Source organism: Camponotus vicinus, unplaced genomic scaffold (assembly GCF_025532165.1).
Source record: "Camponotus vicinus isolate PSW18456_S1 unplaced genomic scaffold, iyCamVici1.0 SCAF_3, whole genome shotgun sequence".
In the NCBI taxonomy this organism is placed as follows: domain Eukaryota; kingdom Metazoa; phylum Arthropoda; class Insecta; order Hymenoptera; family Formicidae; genus Camponotus; species Camponotus vicinus.
This window is the reverse complement of record NW_028141967.1, coordinates 23,671,491-23,692,885: the sequence shown is the minus strand read 5'-3', so window position 1 is coordinate 23,692,885 and position 21,395 is coordinate 23,671,491. Positions and strand designations below refer to the sequence as shown.

The following is a 21,395-nucleotide window of genomic DNA, read 5'->3' as shown; positions in this document are numbered from 1 at the left end:
TATGTTATGTTCTTTTCTCATAGACATCATTTCTAGAGCACAATAGTGTCTGACTGCTACGAGAGAGGAAATAATGTCTCGTCGAAACATTCCATTGAGATCTATATCGCGTGTTTTGTGTCTCTGTGACGGCAATTCGATATGCAACATCTGTATCAATCTCATCTTCTTGTGAATCACGTTCTCAATAATAGACGCGACCGGAAAGAAGAAATGATTCGTTTCAGTTAGTTGCGGATGATGCGCAAAATTACTTACAGCAAAAAAAAAAATAAAATAGGATTATTAAGGATAAGAAGGATTCTTTATTCTCAGAATATATATTTTCACAAGTTTTATAATCTAAATGAAATGTTTTAAAAAAATTTGCGCTTTATAATAATCACATTTTAATTACATGTTGAATTAAATAAAACACAATTATATAATTCTTGTATTATGTGTTTGTGTATACGATTCTGATGTATTATTAAAAAATTATGTATATTGCAATAAAGATTTAAAAAATTATAATTCATCAAAAATAAAACGTATTTATATTTTTAGAAAATTATTATGTTGAAAAAATTATTTTGTCTCCTCTATATATTATTAATTTTATTATAAAAATAAAATTTGTTGATTTTTTTATTATATATAAATATAATATATTTTATTATTTATCAATATTAAATTGAGTGTACTTTATCCGCAATAATTACGCATTATCGTATTCGGTATTTGAGCGAACTTTCATATTCATTAGGATTTAATCTGAATACGATGAAGTGTCAAATTCACGGTGCTATTGCGCAATAAACTATACAATGAAAAAATTGATAATAATAACAACAGCTATTTGTGTTCAATATATGATAACTTTAAATTATCGAATTCCATTCGATTAACTTTGAAACAACTTTCTCTTTGCAACAAATATTTATCAAATTTGTTCAATTTTTATTATAATATTATACATAAATTTTATTCATCTTATGTATATTTCACATATAATTTTAATATAAGTTTCATATATTGATTATATATTTTAATAAAAATTTTTTGAAAAACGTTTATAAATATTTTATACATAAATACTTTGCCTTTTTTTAATGTATTTTTTTATATAATGGGGCATCAAACTTAGCACTTAAATGGTATTTAATTTTGGCATATATTTTAATGTAATGTAGGAACTAGCTTAACAAAGGTAGGTAATTAATACTAAAATGAATAAAAACAATAAAAATTAATAAACATTTAATAAACAATTAATAAACATTTTAAAAACTTGTCCCAAAAATTTTTATTTTTATTATAAATTTATTGTAGACATTTTTTTGTCGAGAAAAAAATACATTCTAAAAAATCTAAGAAGAGTAATTGTCAATTTTAAAATACTATGTTTTAAAATACTATGTTTTAAAATACTATGTTTTATACGCTTTTTAAATAGCTGATTCGCTTATGCATCTGTCTGTCAGTTAGTAGAAATGAAACGCATGTAATTCCCGACAAGATTCGCCTATTGTAGGTAGAAATGAAGCAATGGACCATGAATTTCCGCGAGTTTCAACAAGAACATCTCTTTGCTGCAGGCGAAATTTCGCCTGATAATTTCCACGATGGAATTCTGTCGTTGTAATTACATAAGTTTACCATTACACAATTATATCTTGTACGGAATGTCCGTGTGGAAAAATGCGACGGCTATTATATATTTAACGGGTATTTTTGTATCAAAGACAAGTAATCCAAGTAATTGATTTCACGATCCATTATTGATTGCAGTTTAATTGAGTATAATTACCCACTCTTTACCATATTTTTTGTAAATTGGAATCATATATCGTACTACGTATTACATCGCTATAGAATGTAAAAAATTAGTATTATATTTGGAATAGAACCTTTTTAACATATTTTCATATAACAATTTTATATTTTCTAAAAACGCCAATGACAGTTATTATTTTTAAAAAATGTTACTGCCATATTTTCATAGTTGCAATTTATAAATTTGAAATGTAGAAATATTATAATTTAAAAACATTAAAAAATAATTGAAAAAACATTGCTTTTGAATGCTATGTGTACTGTGCAACAATTTCAATTATAGTTAATAATTATGATTTAATTGCACATTAACAGAAAATAATATATCTAATTAAGTACATATAGACATAAATTGCAATATATACAAATAAAAAAAGATGTGATAATATTTTTTTATATTTTATATTTTAACGTTCATAAAAAAGACAATAATTGTTCGCACAAAAAGCCTTTTTTCTACGAAAATTCTTGTTGAAAAAATTGTACTATTGCATCATTGTCTAGCATTATCCTCGCTTGTCGTTATCCATTCCCTTTAAAAAGCTGGGAAAGAGAATTGGGCCACAAAAGCGTTAAAGATATTTCCCTGGAGATACCAAGTAACGAGCACCGTATTAAGACGCAGCTTTAGACTGCAAGATTACGCGATGCGAAATAGGGTCGCGATTGTCTTGCATTCCCGGTTGTCCCGCGCGTGCGTGTCCATATACAGGGTAATCCGAAGCGAGAAAACGCGAGTACTTTATTTAGATAAATCTTAGAATCAACTTTAAGATATATTTTCCATTGAGAGAAATCACCCGGTCTTGTTGACTATTCTTTATATTTGAAACTATCTCTACTATCTCTTTATCTCTCTCCACTAAGCCTAATAAATAACAAAATACAAAGTGATAAAAATAGCTAAAAATGGATAAATAATTTTATAAAATTAATGAACTTGAATAATTGTATATTACAGGGGAAAATTCAAATTCTTTACTGTATTAAGAATTATTAAAATTATAAAATAAAACATGTTATAAAAATAAGAAATAAAATAATTTTCTAACACATACATATATCTTATATAGAGTTAAAAAAATCATCATAATAAAAATATCGATAAAATTCGAATGATGCATATCTTTGGTTATCCACTTTTTAATATAATGTACTTAATTTTAATATAATGTACTTCGCTAAAGATCGGCTTTAGAATACATTGATAATGTATTTTCTCGCACTTGCATTCTCTTACTAAGATCACCCTGTATGCATGGGTGCTTCTTATATCTTGATAGACGAGTGCATTGATTGCACGAAAGCGCTGAGCATCGATCAACCAACCTAAATCTGCCTCAATGCGCCCGAACACGCAAACCCTTCAGCCTTCTATCCGGACGGACACTCTTCCTTCTATTCCCGTATTATCTAAACAACAACTCTCCTCTCCTCCACCCTCTGGTGGAATATAGCTCTGCCTGAGTAAATTCGCTCTGTCTGCGGTTTTCGAGGTCCCGTTGCATATCCGCAAGGGTGCTTAGAAATTTGGGATTTCCGCACAAACTAACGAAACTTTTAAGTTGCTATTGTCTAGCACTCAAAAGTTCGCAAATTGACAAATGATTATATCCAGAAATATCTGTCAATATTATTTCAATTATAATAAAAATTAAATTAAACATAAGCATAAAAAATATACGTAAAAAAATGTAAAGAAAATAAATAAATGTCCAAACCATTTAAATTATGTATTTTATATAATTATTATTTTTTAATGATATATTTATATTTTCAATTATAAATTTCAATAAATATTTATATATATCGTTTTTTATTTTATACTTTCAATTTAAATGATAAAAAGGAGAAAGGACTTTTTGCTACGTTTTATGACTTCTTCCTCTGCATAAAAATTATTCTCCATTCCTGAGGAAAGCTTTTTCACGTCGAAGTAAACTTTCTAGCACAATACCAACCGAGAAGATTAAATGGTGAGTGCGTGTTAATAGTTCGCGGAAAAATTTCCGTATATGATGATGTTCGCGTCGCGCCGTAGTGCGATTATCGCAGTTGCGAGCTACGATAACAACGCTCGATGGCACGTTGTGCAAAGTAATTATATCAGAAATTAGGTAGGCCAGCTTTTAATGGCTTCCACGGGAAAATTCTCGGGAGAAACTCGAGGAAAAAATCGCGATGGTATGAGAAAGTAGTTTCTCATTAAATCTCGCTGTTGAACTCGACAATTAACTTTCAACGATATGAATTTTTATCATCAATCAATATTTATATACTTAATTATATTTTTAAATTTATTATAATCAATTCCTTTAACGTGCGCGTCGCAATAGATTACAAAAATTAAAACAAAACTTTATAGAACAAAGTTGCAAAAATGTGGTTATTTTATATTTTTTCCATCTACTCCGATTTAAAAAAAATTGTATTAAACTATTACTAAAATTGTACTAAAATACTGCTAAAATTGAATTATTTTGAAACGTAATCTGATTGACGTATTTCAGATTTTTTCTAACTTTAAATCGTTTTATTAAGCTAAAAATTAATAAGAAAAAAAAATATAAAAAGACAAATTATGAAAAATTAATTATAAAAATTAATAACTTAATTTTAATTTCAAATAATCAATAACTAATTTAACTTCGCCAAAATGAATGCGTTCAGTCTCGCGTGATTAATTAAGGGTTGAAGGCTACATGCGCAATTGCCTCATTAATATGTCATTAGACTTCTGTAGAAGGACGTCGAGTATTACGTTATGAGAACCATTATAATATTATTGTTGTTACAGTGGTCTTTATGTCGGTAGATTCAGCTTATTTTACAGCGGTAATTATGTGTAAACAACATTACTCTCGTTAGAATTGTATTAAAATTTACCAATTCAACATGCACAAACGTACACGAAAACGTAATGTGTTAATACTCGGGCTTCATATTTTGCCGATAAATCTACATTACATGGTACGAATATTTAATGTATGATTACAAATGCAATAATTGTCGCACAAAAGACTGTGAGATTTCTGTCGTCCACTCGAAAATCTAGTATAATTGTTCTGTCCTGTTTTCTACGCGGAATAAATTAAGATCTATTGAGAGAATTCTGTTCGTTTAATGAAAATAGAATACTAATTTGAATTGTCTTTATCCAAACTAGCATTGGGAAATAAATTACTTATTTTTCTGTTTTAGGTACTTCGATACGACAGCAAACAAGAAGTTGGCGGGCCGAACACAAAGCTGCGAGAACACTCGGTATAATTATGGGGGCGTTTCTTCTCTGTTGGCTGCCGTTCTTTATCTGGTGAGCGTCAATTATGAAATAACTCAATGAGCTAATTTTCTAAGTTTTTTTCAAATCTTATAGAGAACAAATTCATTGATAAATTTTTGGGTAATTATTTTATTACAATTTTATTTTAACTCAAATTGTTAAAAAAATTCTCGACAAAAAATCAACAAGAAAAGATTAAAAATTAAACATTAAATAAAGATATAGATCTTTAATTTCGATTTTTATTTTATTTCATTTTAGATTATCAACTTAAAGACAAAATTGTAATTATTGATCAAGACATTCTTAAAATTAAAAACTCGAAGTGTGTAAATATATTAAATTCATTTAATACATCAAAATTTTGAGTACGCACAATAAATTATATATATATATATATATATATATATATATATATATAATTTATTGTGTGTACTCAAAATTTTGATGTATTAAATGAATTTAATATATATATGAATTTAATATATATATATATATATATGTTTCATATCATTAAGTGGGAGATATTTGAAGTTTTTAAACGTCAATAAACTTCTCTTTAAAAGAAATACACAGCAAAATGCAAAACCTCATTGAGAGAAATACTTTTAGTGGAAGTCTACTTTAGATTTTGCTTTGAAATATTCTTGATGCGGAGTTCATGTATCGAGTCGTTGTCAAGAACGAGAGCTTTACTGATGCCGAATGTCTAAGGTTAACAAACAGAGGTAGAAAGAGAAGGACAATCTCGTCTGTCCCATGTTTTATTAATGCAAGCTCAGAAAGTGCATCTCTATAGAGTTTGCCCAGGGCTTACCCTACCCTCTCCGCGAGCTTGCTCGCAGTTTGACTATTTGCTAAGCGCCGCGATCCTAGCGGAATATGAAGATCTCTCTTAGAAAAAGACTCAAGAGACAGGAAAAACCTTTCTTCGGGAAGAAAGTTTAAAAGAGAAAGAAAGAGAGAGAATGTAAAACACAGAAGAAAGACCAAGGATCTAACCAGGATTTAGACCAGCAAACAAATCGATGAATTTTCAAAAAATTTGCCAATAATTATAATGTGGTCAAGTAATCATTAAACGAGAGAAATTTTGGAATAAAAAAATTTCTGAAACTTTAAAAAATAAAAAAATTAAGATATTTTAATTTTAAACAAAAAGAATTAAAGTAATTTTGTCTTAAATATCTCTGTAAAAATCATTTATATCAAGATCAAATTTATATATTAAATTTATATATTAAGATTTTTATATATTAAATTTATATATTAAGATTTTTTTGTAAAATTACATATTATTAAATATATATTATACATACATATTAAATATATATTATTAAATGCTTATTAAATACATATTACATATTATTAAAAATTATATAAAATTATACTAGTAGAAATATTTTTTTATTTCATTAAGTAGTTCTAATAAAAAATCGGTGTAGCAAAATTAGAATTAATTATGTCTTTGTAAAATTATTAAAATACCAGATTGTTTTATTCATACGCTCAAATCTCGCATGATTTTCATAAAATGTAATATTACAGCATAACGATAAAACATTTTATTGAATACCAAATGGCTGATAGATAAATATGCGCGCTTTTTTGCCTGAAAATGTTGCTCTCTATGAAAATCGAGCAAAGAGATGTAGATATATGAATGTGCAACAAGATATCTCCATTTTGCAACTCGGTTTTTATTCATGCAAATGCACAAAGCATATCACTCTATCACTCTACTGACCTAAAAGCTCGCATTAGTTTCGTAGTTCGACCATTTCCCAAATCGCGTTATCGACTTTTGGATGATCGGCTCTCTTATCACATGAATAACTTTAAATTTCTGAAAAAATTGCAAATTTTAATGAGTCTCCTTAATATTTTCGTCAAAATTTATAATTATCTTCATATTAGACTAAATTATTTCACTTTATCAGATTTATCGAAATACATTTTTATTTTCATTTATTATATTTTGTAAATGTAATTGTTTTGGTATAATTATTTCTAAGAAGATAATTACTTCTAAGAATAAGAACAAAAAACTAAATTAAAAAAAAGAAAGATAAGAATGAAAACAAAAATTCTTAAAATTTAAAAAGAGCAACAAAAATTTAAAGACCTTATTTTAAAAAATAAAAAATTTTCTTCTTGCCGATTATTTTTATACAAATATATATGTATGTAAGTAAATCTATTTTCACAACAATTATTTTTATATTGTGTCAAATTTTGTTTCCTTATATGAATAAGTAAGTATAAGAGAAGTAAGTATAAGAGAAAAGAAAAGAAAGTATAAAAGAAAAGAAAAGAAAAAAAGAGAGATCTGCGAACATTTTTATATCTTATTTTTTTTATTTAGAATAAGGAACTCGATACTGTTATCTATTTCTTCAAGACATGTAAGAATAAGAACAAAAATAATAATGGAAAAATACAAGAAAATGTTACTCTAGGATTAAATTCTAAGAATGCATACATATATACTTGTAACAACGATAAACTGCATTTTGTACAGAGTCCAATTTATTCGATTTATATCGGTGGCTTTGTAATTTTCGTCAAACGGAGATAGCCGTTACCACAAATCTATGTCGTTCTGGTTAATATTGTCCTATGTCGGTATCACGATCGATGCTTCGTGCATTAATAATGATATGTCTGTGGTCGAAAATACAGTCGCATTACGTTCTTAGCTTATTTCGATTTATATAGAATGTAGTCAATCAAATCAATAGTGCAATTTTTTATTGTATATGTGATGGATTTTTTGATAAATTTAAAATAAATCTTTCCTTAAAGAAAAGATCGTAGAAAATTCGCAACACAATATTTTTAAAGTTATTAAATTCTTTACACTACTTTAATTTCTCTCTTTTTCTCTTTCTCTTTCTCTCTCTCTCTCTAAATTTAATGTTTAAATTACTTGAAATTTTATTTAAAAATAGATATTAAGCTAATGAAAAATCGGATTATTATAATATATCTAACTTTAAAAATATTCAAATATGATAATATTTCGAAATCCTGAGGAAAAAGATAAAAATTATGAATGCTGCGCAAAGAATTGAAAATATAAATCTTATTTTCACATTGATCGCGCGCATAGAGAAGGCAATATCGAAACATTAATTTAAAATCTCCGCATAATGCAACAGATGTATTTATATGCAAAATACTTGGCGCGCATGCTGCAAGAAAATATGAAAGGCATACGTAAAAAATCTCATTTCTCCACCGCGTAATTTTGATGGAAAATAAATCCCATAAATATCTAATATCTAAACGTCATATTTATATTTGCACTTTCCAAGATACGCCGCTAACACCGCATTGACAATGAAATATCCTTTTTGAAAATTACGGCGCACCCTATTCGGCTGATCTCTTGACCTTTTTCCTGCAGATTTACAGCCTCTTACTCTGCAAATCTCGATCTCGTTTATTAATGTTACCACGATGCTTCCAAAAGCTTCCAAAAACTTTTTCCTCCATGAAACGATCGTGATTTATTGCGTTATTTATGGTGTGTTGCGTTTTTAGATTAAAGCAGGAAGCTTTATTTGCCGATTTTTTTGCTGTATACATGCTTTTCTTGCTTATATTTTGAAAAATAAATTCTTATTTTCTTTCGTTTACCTTATTAGTTTTTTATATACATTTATTACAAAATTTACATACGCACAAAGCTAAAGTAAATTTACTTCTCCTTTTTTAACTACCTCGAATCATATAATTTTTTAAAAATACATGCATTAAATTATATATCCTGGTTGTTTGATATAAAATATAATTAAAAATTTAATTTGAAAAAATATTGACTTAAGGCATATCGAATGCAATTCCTCTCCAGTCAGTTACATACATCTATTACTCAGAAATAGATTTAAAATAATTTGCAGAACTATAATATAACTATCTGATTAACTTCTCAAGCAAATGTAAAGAATAGTTTTTTTCCTGTCGTTCTTTCAGGTATCTGACGACATCGTTGTGTGGCGAGGCCTGCTACTGTCCGAACACGGTAGTATCGGTGCTTTTCTGGATAGGTTACTTCAACAGCGCCCTAAATCCGCTCATCTACGCGTACTTCAACCGCGACTTTCGCGACGCCTTCAAGGACACGTTGAAGAGTGCCCTGCCCTGTTGCGCCAATTGTTGTCAGACACCATCGCAATTTGTGTAGCGCGACAAAATTTCCAGAAACCCATTTCTGAAAGGCGAGTTTATCAATCCTCACAACCTACCTATCCCTCTTATTTTCTTTTTTCAACGAATTTCCAGTCAAAGCAAAATTGAACTACTTCGTTCCAGCGATTTTTGAACAATCGACATCGTTCGCAATTAACTCTTATTGCCCGGATCTATTGACTTCACACACCATTGGCTTTTCCGTTGTTCGTAACTTTGTGCGAGGCGCACATGTTACATTGATTGTTAATCGTCACGCGATGCACGCCTTGTAGCGACTGTACTCTCTTTACGTTTGACCGTTGTAACAATATATTCCCGTTTTAAGTTTTAATTATTCATAAATGTTTTCGCTACTTATAACTAATACATTAAAAAATATGATTTTCTTTTAAATATGTTTATATTAAATATATGTATTTAAATATATGTATATATTTTACATCTCTTTTATATATGTAGATTTATTAAAAATTATTAAATTTTACTTTTTCAAGTTATTTAAATTTTATCGCTCGTGCGGTTTTATCACGTATCTTTTTTAAACTTTCTGAGACAGTCCCTTCTGGAAGAATTTTGTCGAAATTTTGATAATTCATTTCGACAAAATATTAATTATATAAATACATATGTAATTGCGTAAAATTTGAGGCAAAAATTTGAAACTAAACAATTTAATCGTGGATTTGCGATCTTCAAAGTGTGAGTTCCTATCAATTACAACCATGGTCGTCCTTCTTAGGGCGATGATCGGCGGCACGTAATTGCCTCCCATATAATCGTTGTCCCGAAATACATCCAGTAATGTAATCCCCACTATCATATCGCTGGCGGAAGCACACGACAAACGCTTTCGAGAGATTTGAGATCGAAATTAATGCTCCCGAAGAGCGGGGTCATTAAAACGGGTATTACCGAGTATAATAGACGCTATTACTGAGCGATTATCATCGATATGCTTCAATTTACGATTTCAAGACGGAATTTTTTTTTTGGCATCAATAACAAGAAGAAATCTATTAAAAATCTATTATAAAACTAACGAAATAGTAAGAATTTCTATAAAAAAATTATAATAACAATTATTAATTCGCTAATATTCGCAGAAAATTTTATTTGAAAAAAAAAAACAAATTCTCTGTCTATATCAATTAGATTGAATTTTTAAATATTATATATTTTTCTCTTTCTTTATCTCTTTCTTGTAGATAAAAATTTATATAAGTATAAATTATTTTAAAAAACCACTAAAATACAACGTTTTTAATCATTTTTTCTTCCAATAAAATTCAAAATTTTGTTATAAATAAAATTGCAACAATTTTCATAAAAATAACGTGAATTTAATAATAAATAAATTTCTTTAAACATTGTAACATTAATTATTTAAATTAATAATTTATTAATTAAATTAATAATTTCAAATTTTTATATAATTGTAATTTATTAAAAATATATGACTTAAAAAAAATTCTATACATTCTTAAAATTTTTAAAATAGAATATATTGCCTATTCTAAAAAATATTTATTATAATTTGTTATTTTTTATTTGCATTATATTTTCATATATTCCTTATATATTATTCATATTTATAATACTTATTATATAAATTTATTATTATATTTTAGTATTTATAATAAATGTACATGAAAGAGTGTGTAAGTAAATCATTTTTCTAACAAAAATGTATCTAATTTTCTGTGTGTTCGTAAAAATTAATAATAATGAAATCGCATTTTTTCTTATTATTGATCATAGACAGAATGATTTCGCGCAAAAAAAAACGATGCCAGAAGTTATGAATAAACGCGTGCGAGGTATGCACGAGATTACAGGGGATTTATTAATCTATGCTTACTCTGTAAATACGTCGAGATGTTAACGCCGGCTAGCGCTAATTAGATGTAATTATTAGCGCACCGGCACGTGCAAGGCTGTAATATATGTAACGCGAGATACTTAACGCAGTTAGTAACGAGACTGTCTGTGTGTGTAATATTATCGTAATCATGAAACAATAACGCCACGATGGATCAACACGCAGACATTATAAGGAGTTCATTGTGCGCGCCTGTATAAATGTACTATATAGCAATAAAATTGAGGAATAGATTGTAAATATAAAATAATAATACAAAAGCGTTTAGAGATGTGTATGCTTGTTTATTATGCGTGTGTGTGAGTGTGCTCGTTGTTTTTGTAAGTATAATAGATATAATGGATATATTACACTCACACATATTGGCCTCGAGTTTTGCGTGTCTTATGTGTTGCTTATATGTACCAGTAGAACTTGAGTCAAGAACAAGGCGACATAATTAAATGAGCATCTCATTGTGTTCGAATATATATCATTATTTCTTTAAATCATAAGAGAATCTCACATTTTTTTATTTAAGTCCTAAAATGGAAGTGATTTTATTATACATTATCAATGTCAATAAATATTATAAATTTTCCAGCAGCATCGGGAGCTTATTATTTAAAGAAATAAAAATATATATTTTAGACCAATAAAGCGTCTATGTTTATTTGTGCCATCCAAAATATATGTATCTGTAAAGATATTCCGTATGCTGTTAACGTATTTTATTTATTCGTATGTTTTAGATTATTGAAAAATATCGCTTAAGATAATTGTATTTGGATAATCGAAAGTTGTAATATCTTATTAATTTTCGCTCTTATGGTTTTCTTCTTAATAATAAAGATAATAAACATAAAAATAATAAAAATGTGAAGAAAATGTTTCGAAAATTATAAAATTATATCAATACGAAGGCCAATTTGAAACAACAGTTTCAATAACTAAAGAATATAATTAAACAAAAGCATTCTGATTTATATTTAGACTATTATGTGTTATTTTCAATGCATTTCTAAATGAGTAACTCATATTGGTCTTTCATTTAATACACTTTCATATTCTATTACTTTTCTTATATTTTATTACAAAGTATTATTTTTTACTCATAGATCTTTTACTTACAGTGTATTAGTCTTTCAATATTTTTTAATAGGACACGCCAACAAGTATTCCACAATTAACGAAATATGGAATATCTTTTATACAATAATTTATTTAATCGACCGTCTTCATTCGCTTCTGAATGATTATTCAATGAGAAAGAGAGACCGAATGGACGAATGAGGATGTGAATGAGGACAAGAAATTATGCTAACGCGTGCAGTTACGCGGACCGTCCGAGTAAAGACATTAATTAGCGTAATTCCCTGGCAGGCACGACTTTCTCGTGCAATTTCTGACAAATCATATTTCTTTTTCACATTCACTTAATCATCAAATGTCTCGTCTCTAATAAACAAGTTTGTCAAATTTAAAGGAAAATTCACTTCTAATTCATATGTTTTATAATTAACTCACTTAATTATCGTGATAACAATTTTCCTAATTCAAATAATTAATTTCTACTATGCAAGGAACATAATTTATACACATCTAAAATCAGAGTGAATTTGAGGAAAACTTATTTTTCTGACACAAGTGTTCCTTTTTCGATACAACGCGTCGATACGAATTTTTCTATGTGTACGTATACATCGTGAGATTAGTTATTGTCGTCGAGATGTTTAAACATTTTATATCGGGCTTCCGTTCAAGTAAGTTTCAGCTGATCGTAATGCATTCGAAAGAAAAAAAAATACGCCTGAAGGTCCATTCTCGCACATCCGAATTGCATCAGATTCCAAAATACATTAACGTTAAAAAAGATGAAAGCTAAAATCATATATTTAAAAACCTAGCAAAATTAATACTTTTTAAAAATACAATAATCTGAAACAATAATTAAAAAATATAATATCTAAAAGTATAAATACGATATTATCGTATCTATACTTGTGTAAAATTACTGTTGTAAAATTATTATTGAATTTACTAGTTTTCAAATATTTATATAAAAATTATAGAAAGTACAACATATATTTATACAAAAAATATAAAATATATACATTTTTTTTAATGCATTAAATGATTATTTGATCATCGTCAAATTAGAAATGCGAAAATGGATCTTAATAAATTATTTTTCTCGATGCGAAAAAAATCGATCGATGTTAGATGAAAAAACTCTCGAATTTCTCATGTCGAGACATTTCTAAAGGCTTTTCTATATCATTTCTCAGCGATATCAACTATTCGCGAACATAGAGAAGAGACTTTTCGATCAGCGAAATAATCAATCGATATCGTTTGTTCGTGCAAAAGCAATGTTAATCTGACAATCTGTGTAGTGACGCTGAAAAAGACTTCATCTTGTGAAAAAACAAGAATTTAACTCGCGCGCTGTACACTGGGCCTAAAAAAAGCATAGTGTTTAAACAAGCGATTCTAGCGATTCACTGCAATGGCAATTTTAGGGCGGTATAGACGTTTCAAATTGTCTAGCGGCAAATCGAATACACGCAGCAAGTAGAATTAAGTGTGAATGGGAAAACACGACGAAAGAACTGATATGTAGATAATTTATGTAAATTGTATGAACACATGCGAGAATGAGAAATGAGAATGAAGAGAGAGAGGAAGAGAGAGAGAGAAGGAGAAAAAGAGAAAAACAAACTATAACTATAAGTGCATCGCATTGGAGTAAAATTGACTCGACTGAAATATTTTGTGCAGATTGTATCGACTTATGATTTTATCTTTAAGTAAAATTTTTGTATATAAGATACATACAATTTTTATTTTTACTATAAAATTATTTTATTTATAATAAATAATATTTTTACTATAAAAATATCTTTTTTACTTTTTCCCATATAAAATATAGATTTTTCTTGGATGCTTCTCACAGAAAAAAATAGATACTATCGAAAACTAGAAATTACGAACGGAAGGTAGGATCCTTTTCGTTAAACGCGTGATTTAGCGAGTCAATTTTGTTCCATTAGAATGTAGTAGCCAATGAGAGGGAAAAAAGAATGGAAAATAAACGATGTTATATTGCGGAAGGAAACTTGGTCAAGTCTTTAATCACACCCTCGCTCTTCAATCTATCCTACGTAACATTTCCTGCGTCAATATTTTATGAGTTCCCGCATTTTACGCGGCGAATTAATTTAGTGGCGACATCGTCACGGTAGTCGAGCTTGTTTGCGGTTAACCAGACGACAGAAAAGAGCGTGATTGATCGATAATCTAATAGACTGTGTGACGGTCAAAAGTTATCGTCTCTCTCCTACAGAATATTTCTTACTCTATATAATATATTATATAATTTTACAAAGAGAATCAATATATTATTATTAATATCTTTGTTATAATATCAGTAATAATATCAGTATCTAATTAATCAATATTATAATCCGATACTTTTGCACTCTTCTGCCTCGGTTATTTTATCAAAGAAAATAAATTTATTCGCGTGAATAATAAATGAAAGTAATAAATGCAAAAATGTAAGAATGTAATGAACGAGAATAATAAATAAAAATGCAGCGATCTAGAAAAATGCATCTCTATCTCTGCAGAGATGTTTAAAGAACTAAAATCTACCAGGAATAATTTCGAGCTATATTATCCATAATTTACAATTTTATTTTCGCACAATTTCTACACAAAGAGATGTAAGAAAGTGAAAAAAAATATTTATATTTCCCAGCAAAAGTTTCTTCTTCTCTGGATATTTATTTTTTCACTTATTTGATTTATATATTTTTATTTATCATTAAAATTGGTTATTTTTTCTATAAATGTTACATAAATATAACGAATTAAATACTATCTTTGATTACTTTTGACAGCTATGCCTAAAACTGAATAAAACATATATCAGCGTAAATTTATCGAATGCCTATTTTCATATTCCGATAATGAAATTAAAATAGCATTGTGTAAGCAGAGGGAGAGAGAAAATAACGATCATAATGTTATTTCAAGCTTGTTAGGTCAAGAACATTTGCAAGTATAAATAATAATGTCTTTCTCGTGTTATTGTATTACTCGCCATTATGATATTTTCCTTCACGGCTATGCACATTATGCATTCGCGTCGACGATTAAATTTCACAGTGAAGCCCATCGAAGTGATCGGAATAACAATTCCGTCTGACAAAATTACGATCAACGACGACGAATTGCGCGCGAAGCAATTGACAGACAATCTCCATCCCCTTCACTCTCAGTCGGGGGAAACGTTCCGAAAAACGAGAGACGCGATTTCACGAGAGAGAACAATCATCGATACTTGTGTCGTTTCGCGTCGACAGACGTGCTGACAGTTGTGCAAAAAGATTCTTTACTCCCCTTTTTGTATCTGACCCTCATCGCAAAATACATACATGCGGGCACGCGTATTTTACGCAGAGATCACGTCGAAATGAGGAAAATATTTTTCCAGCTCCCTCTTAAGAGAGAAAAAAGGATTCCTTATAAGATGATCTCTGTCTAACATTAGCATGAAATTTCGCACTTGTAGAAGAATGAAAATATTCTGATTATAAAAATATATACATATTTTTCTTTATGAAGATACCTACATGTATTTATATATGGAGAATTTTATGTGAATGAAAAATAAGACTATATTATGTTCTATGCAAAATTTAAAAAATCTATGTAGAAGAAAAGCATAGGGAAAAATGCATAGAAAACATGTGGAAAAAAGGTAGAAGAAGATATAGAAAAAGATATTAAGAAAAAAAGAGAAAAAATGCAGGAAAAATTGTGAAAAAAGTATAAAGGAAAATTTGTTAGATTAAGATAATGGAATATTTAATATTAAATATAAAATTTTTAAATTAAACTATTAGTTAAGTTCAATTGAAACATAAACTAAGATCATTATTCTATAAAAATCTCAATCTATAATATATTTTAGTTGAATGTATCGTATAAATTTAAGTAGAAATTTTAAAGAGCGGAACTATATAAATTTACTTTAATAAAAAATAAAGTACTTTTATAACTTATACTAACCTAACCTAGTATACTTTTAAAACTTATGATATTTTTTATTAAGAATGTGACAGAATGTAAAAATGTCACAAACTGAAATAATCGAGTTTTATTATATTTTATGTAATTTGTTTTTCAATATAGCGATATAAAAATTTTTCTGCAACGTCAATTATTCTCTTCCTTTTCTTCACTTGTTTTTCCATTTCCATTAATCTGATTTAATCCCGCTGCGCAATTCTTTGCCGTAGATTTTTACGATAATTCGCAATCGTGTCGTATCACGGGAAACCGCGTGTAATTGCGACTTACAAATCGGAGATAAAACGACCTTATCTGCCACGTGAAGTACAGCAAAGTACGATTCTGCGTTACATCGGACTGATTGCACTCCAAGAAACACGCAACAATTTTCCCGCAACTACCTTCCCTTAACAACTACCTTACCAAGGCTACGAACAATAAAGTAGATTTTCGCTGGAAAGAGAGAAAGAAAAAGAGTATGAACATTTATCATGAGCCCCGGATGTTACGACGTGCATTCTGTTTAAACGAAATCCAATGTTCTTTCTCTTTTGCGCCTACGCAAGTTTTTATTTTCTTCTCATTTAATGCAACGAAATGCACGCAACGTAACACTCAAGAATAAGCGATTTGAAAAATGACCGTCTTCGCGTGATGAATATCTGATGGCACAAAAAAAATTGTTCTTGGTCCTAATGACCAAGCAATCAAATAAAGCAGAATGGAGTAACATTTTCTCAGCAAAATCTTTAAGATAATATAATACAAATTTTTATATGATAAAATAACAAAATAATTTTTGAAAAATATAGTATAATTATAATTATATAATATCTTACAAAATTATTTGCTTATATTAGTTTTCCTCTCTCTCTCTCTATTCTTGATTTTGTATTATATTCTCCTTTAAATTTATATTATTTAAATCTCTTTTTTATATTATTTAAAATTGCATTTTAAAATTACATATTTTTTTTATTTTTGATAAAAATCTACTATTAGTATTAAAGTCAAGTTGTTTTTGTTTTTGTGTGATACTCAATATGTTGCAGTGATGAATGTATGCATAAAGTCAATAGTAATATGTGTAGCGTACATTGATGCGTCATTGAACATCTTCGCCTTTATTCACCGCTCTAATAAAAATGTTTCTATTATTATTAAAAAAACTAGAGCGTTTTCCTTTTTCATTTTTTAAGTGCCTGAGGCATAACGAATGTAATCATGCTTATAGTGAGGCAGAAGATAATGCATTGCGAATAATACATTATATACAGTGGGACACTTTTAATGAGATATATTTCGAATAGATAATAATTCTAGTAAATAATTGAAAACCTTCAAGATAAATAAAAAAAAATAATAAAAAAATTAATAAGAAAAAATGAAAATACAGCAAAATTTATAACTATTTATTATCTAATTTTATATTTAATCTTTTATATTTAACTTTCTAATTTGTATTAAATAAATATTCATATTCGTTTATTTTTTATCAATGAATAAATTATTATAATAATAATTAGAACTTTGAAAATTAAAATGAGAAAATAAATTTCCAATGACACAAGATCATATACATATATATATATTTATTTATTTATTTATTTATTTATTTATTTATTTATTTATTTATTTATTTATTTATTTATTTATGGATCATTTTTTAATATAATACTAGAAATTTTTTATCTTTAATTATCTTAATTATAGTTATTAGGTAAGTGATTATTAAATCAAAATATTTGATCTTTTATTTAATTGTAATGATAGACTGTAGTGGCAAATCTGATTGTAAAAAAAGTATCATTAGATATCAATATACATAAAGACGAATCTCGTCTTTTTCTCTTTATTACATTCCTCATTCAATATATCTTCGAAGATCCGTGCTTGTCACCCATAAATAATTAATTGCGTCGACTGTTTGCCTTTCTTCCTTGAGAATCAACGAATAAAAGATCGTTTATCAGATTCATGAAGTCACAATAAAAATTCTCAAGCACTAAATAATATTCAATAAATCGATAGATAATAAGCTGTTTTTATTAAAATAAAATATAAAATAAAAGTTGCTATCCGCAATAAATTGAAATAAATAGTAACTGTTTCTGTTTGTCCTATAAATTCACAAGTGTAATTCATCAGAATATTTAAATAAGTTACTTAAATGTACTTATATCACATTTTAAAATGGATAAATACTTTTTTATAGATTAATGACTAAATATGGGATTAAATATTAATAAAAATCAAATACATAATGAAAATAAAATTAAATAATTAAAAATTATTTAATAAAATAATCAAAACTGATATACATATTTTAAAACTAAAACAACAATTGTAATTATAAAAAAAGATTTGTACAAAAAACCAATAATTTAATCTATTGTTATTGATATTTACAAATATCTACATGTTTTATTTTAACAGAAGTATCGAACTTTAAAGAGAATAAATGAAAGAAGTGTCACAATAAAAGGGTAAACTAAAAATAAAGAAAATGGAAAGAGATTTTAATACAATATTACCCTGGAAAAAATCTTTCAAAAAATGACTTCAGATTTAGACACGAAAAGATTCCGAGAAGGGTGAAAAGATTCCGACCCTCTAAATTGGAGAGATTGAGAGGCTGCCATAATTTCTGCTGAATTTCTGCTTTATGGTAAACAAGAAATATAAACAGATTATGATATTCCATAATTCTTCACGTTTTGCAAAAAAAATAGATATAATGAGAAAAAAATAAAATAAATGTTAAATAGATTAATTTAAATAGCAAGAAATGGTAAAAGAGAAAAAATATTAATAAAAATATGAAAAAGAAAAATTGATAAAGTTATTGCAAAAATAACTAGTATAAGTACTAATCAAAAGTATTGCATCATTTATAGAAATAGGTAAGTCGTTACTTTAACGAAGAAAAACATAGTAACATCATATTTATTTCATACTTTATATCGTAAAAATTAAAAATTTTAACTTAATAATAACAGAAATATTAAATTAAATTAAATTAAATTAAATTAAATTAAAAATTTTAATTTAATAATAACAGAAATATTAAATTTTTGATTTTTTAAAATAGCCTTTTGATCAATATTGTAGATCAAATAAATATATATAATTTCTGATACGCGAATTAAAGAGCATTTTTTGCAATTTTCGTACATTTTTTGCGAAATAATGAATTTATTAACGAAATTAAACTTAGCATTTCGATAGATGATGCTCTCAAAAGCTCGCAGAAGTAATTAGTATTATATTACAGAGAGGATGAATATCGGCCGCTTCTTTGTAAGCTTCGATCAGCGCGACGAGATCATGATGTCAGTCATTAATAAGGCTGATATTCATGTTCTCTGATAATTTTCCGTTTTGTGCTGACAGATCGGATTAACTCGGATTCACCAAGTACAAAATCTCATAAAGAACTTTAATGGAAATTCAATAGAAGAGGATCTTCTAGATAGAGATAAAAATAGAACTGGAGCATATAAAACCCATATTTATTGTAAAATCTATATAAATAAATATATTGTGTAAAAATCCTTGTATCCTCGCTAAATAATTTAGACATAGATTATTAAAAATTTATAAACATTAAATATAAAGAAAAAAAATTAAAGGCAAATAATGAGTATGTAAATAATAAAATTTACATATAAATAGTTACATATTTACAGATATCTTTACATCCTATCTTTCGAGTATTAAAAATGACTGAGAATTATCTTATCTTTGAGACTATATACACATGGAAAGCGCTTTATAACTTTAATATTCGCGACCATGTCGCGACACAGATGGGACCATCCGCGTTATACATATAAGCCTGCTCTATCTGTCGCATCCAGTCGATTGTCCTAATTCTCAAGCGGAAATCGATAACGATGCCCACAAAATTTATTTGCGAATTCACACGCTACCGACATGGCTGCGAAAGTGAGCCATTGTCTCGCGTCCCAACGAAATTCCGAAACTGTCGGACGCAAATTCGCGGCAGCGCGATCGCTTGAACGAGTGGAATTTGTCGAACGTACTGACACGACTCCGATTCCTGAGAATTTCTGATGATTATGTATGATTTACGATAGAATTGAATTTTGATTGATAATAGAGATGGTTTATATAATTTTTCATAATAAAATTAGCGATTAATGGATGCAACTTAAAGAAAAATTCGACGATTGCAGCTATGAAAGCCTAAAGAAAGGATAATTATTTTGAGAAATATTCTTTTATATTAAAATTGTTTTATAAATAACTATAATATACATAATAAAAATTATGTTAAATAACTGTAATATAAAAAACATAAAGAAAGATAAACAATTTATTATTTCGCTGCCGATTTTTATCAACAAAATGTAGTCCGAAGTGTGCTCGAAATATATAACTTCGAATTACAATACAAGTAAAATTTTATTAGTAACAATAATGTTGATGTATCACGTTTGTCAACGATGTCAGAGTGCGAGAGCGGTTGTTTCGCGAGATCGATACGATTTCAATATTTATTGCCAGTGTAAAGGCCACTTTTATGCACGTCAAGGCTGATCGTGCCTGTACGTGACCGACTTAATATCTCGTTGCATCTTGTCGCGAACATGAAATATTAGCGAAATATTTCGCGGTCCAAATTAATTACAGTGAAAAAACCATCGTTAAATATCTTATTTTAATTTTAACATTAATAGTGGGGTGTATGTGTCTAACACATTATATTTTCGTTATTTAATGAATTCATGAAAACCTTGAAAAGTTCACCAATTTCATTCATTTCTTCGATTATTTGAAAAATTACGTAGATTCATTAAATAGTTAGCATAATTAGAATATAATACACAATTTTCGGGTTTAGAAGCATTATAAAATATCACTGAGCAGAAAATCTAAGGAAAAATATATTTAAAAATGGAGGTAAAAAAGTTAAGAAGGAAGAGAGTATATTTTCCATAGAGAATAGAAAAAGAATTATTAAATATTTTTGTTTAAAAAATATAGTTAAAAAGAAATAAATCAAAAATTTCTAAACAAATGTAACATACAGTGTTAGTATTCAAATATTTTTTAGGCATTTAATTGGAACACATGTCTTCACAAACGTATTCTTATTCCACGAGAAGCAAGGTGACAAAATGCATAATTCCCAAA

At 27.7% G+C, this 21,395-nt stretch overlaps 1 protein-coding gene and 1 long non-coding RNA gene across 16 annotated transcripts in view; one reads left to right on the top strand and one right to left on the bottom strand.

Moving 5' to 3' along the window:
- Positions 1–10,634, top strand: part of LOC145968514 (octopamine receptor beta-1R) — a 75,268-nt gene extending 64,634 nt beyond the window's left edge. For all 7 annotated transcript variants that reach the window (XM_083094033.1, XM_083094029.1, XM_083094032.1 and 4 more), the window contains 2 exons: positions 5,017–5,128; positions 9,077–10,634. In XM_083094033.1, the coding sequence (XP_082950159.1) occupies positions 5,017–5,128; positions 9,077–9,287 (323 nt within the window). In that variant the 3' untranslated portion in view covers positions 9,288–10,634. The remainder of the gene's footprint in view (positions 1–5,016; positions 5,129–9,076) is intronic.
- The window catches only part of LOC145968516 (uncharacterized), a 185,570-nt gene that overhangs the window by 113,580 nt on the left and 50,595 nt on the right, over positions 1–21,395 (bottom strand). The window lies entirely within an intron of this gene.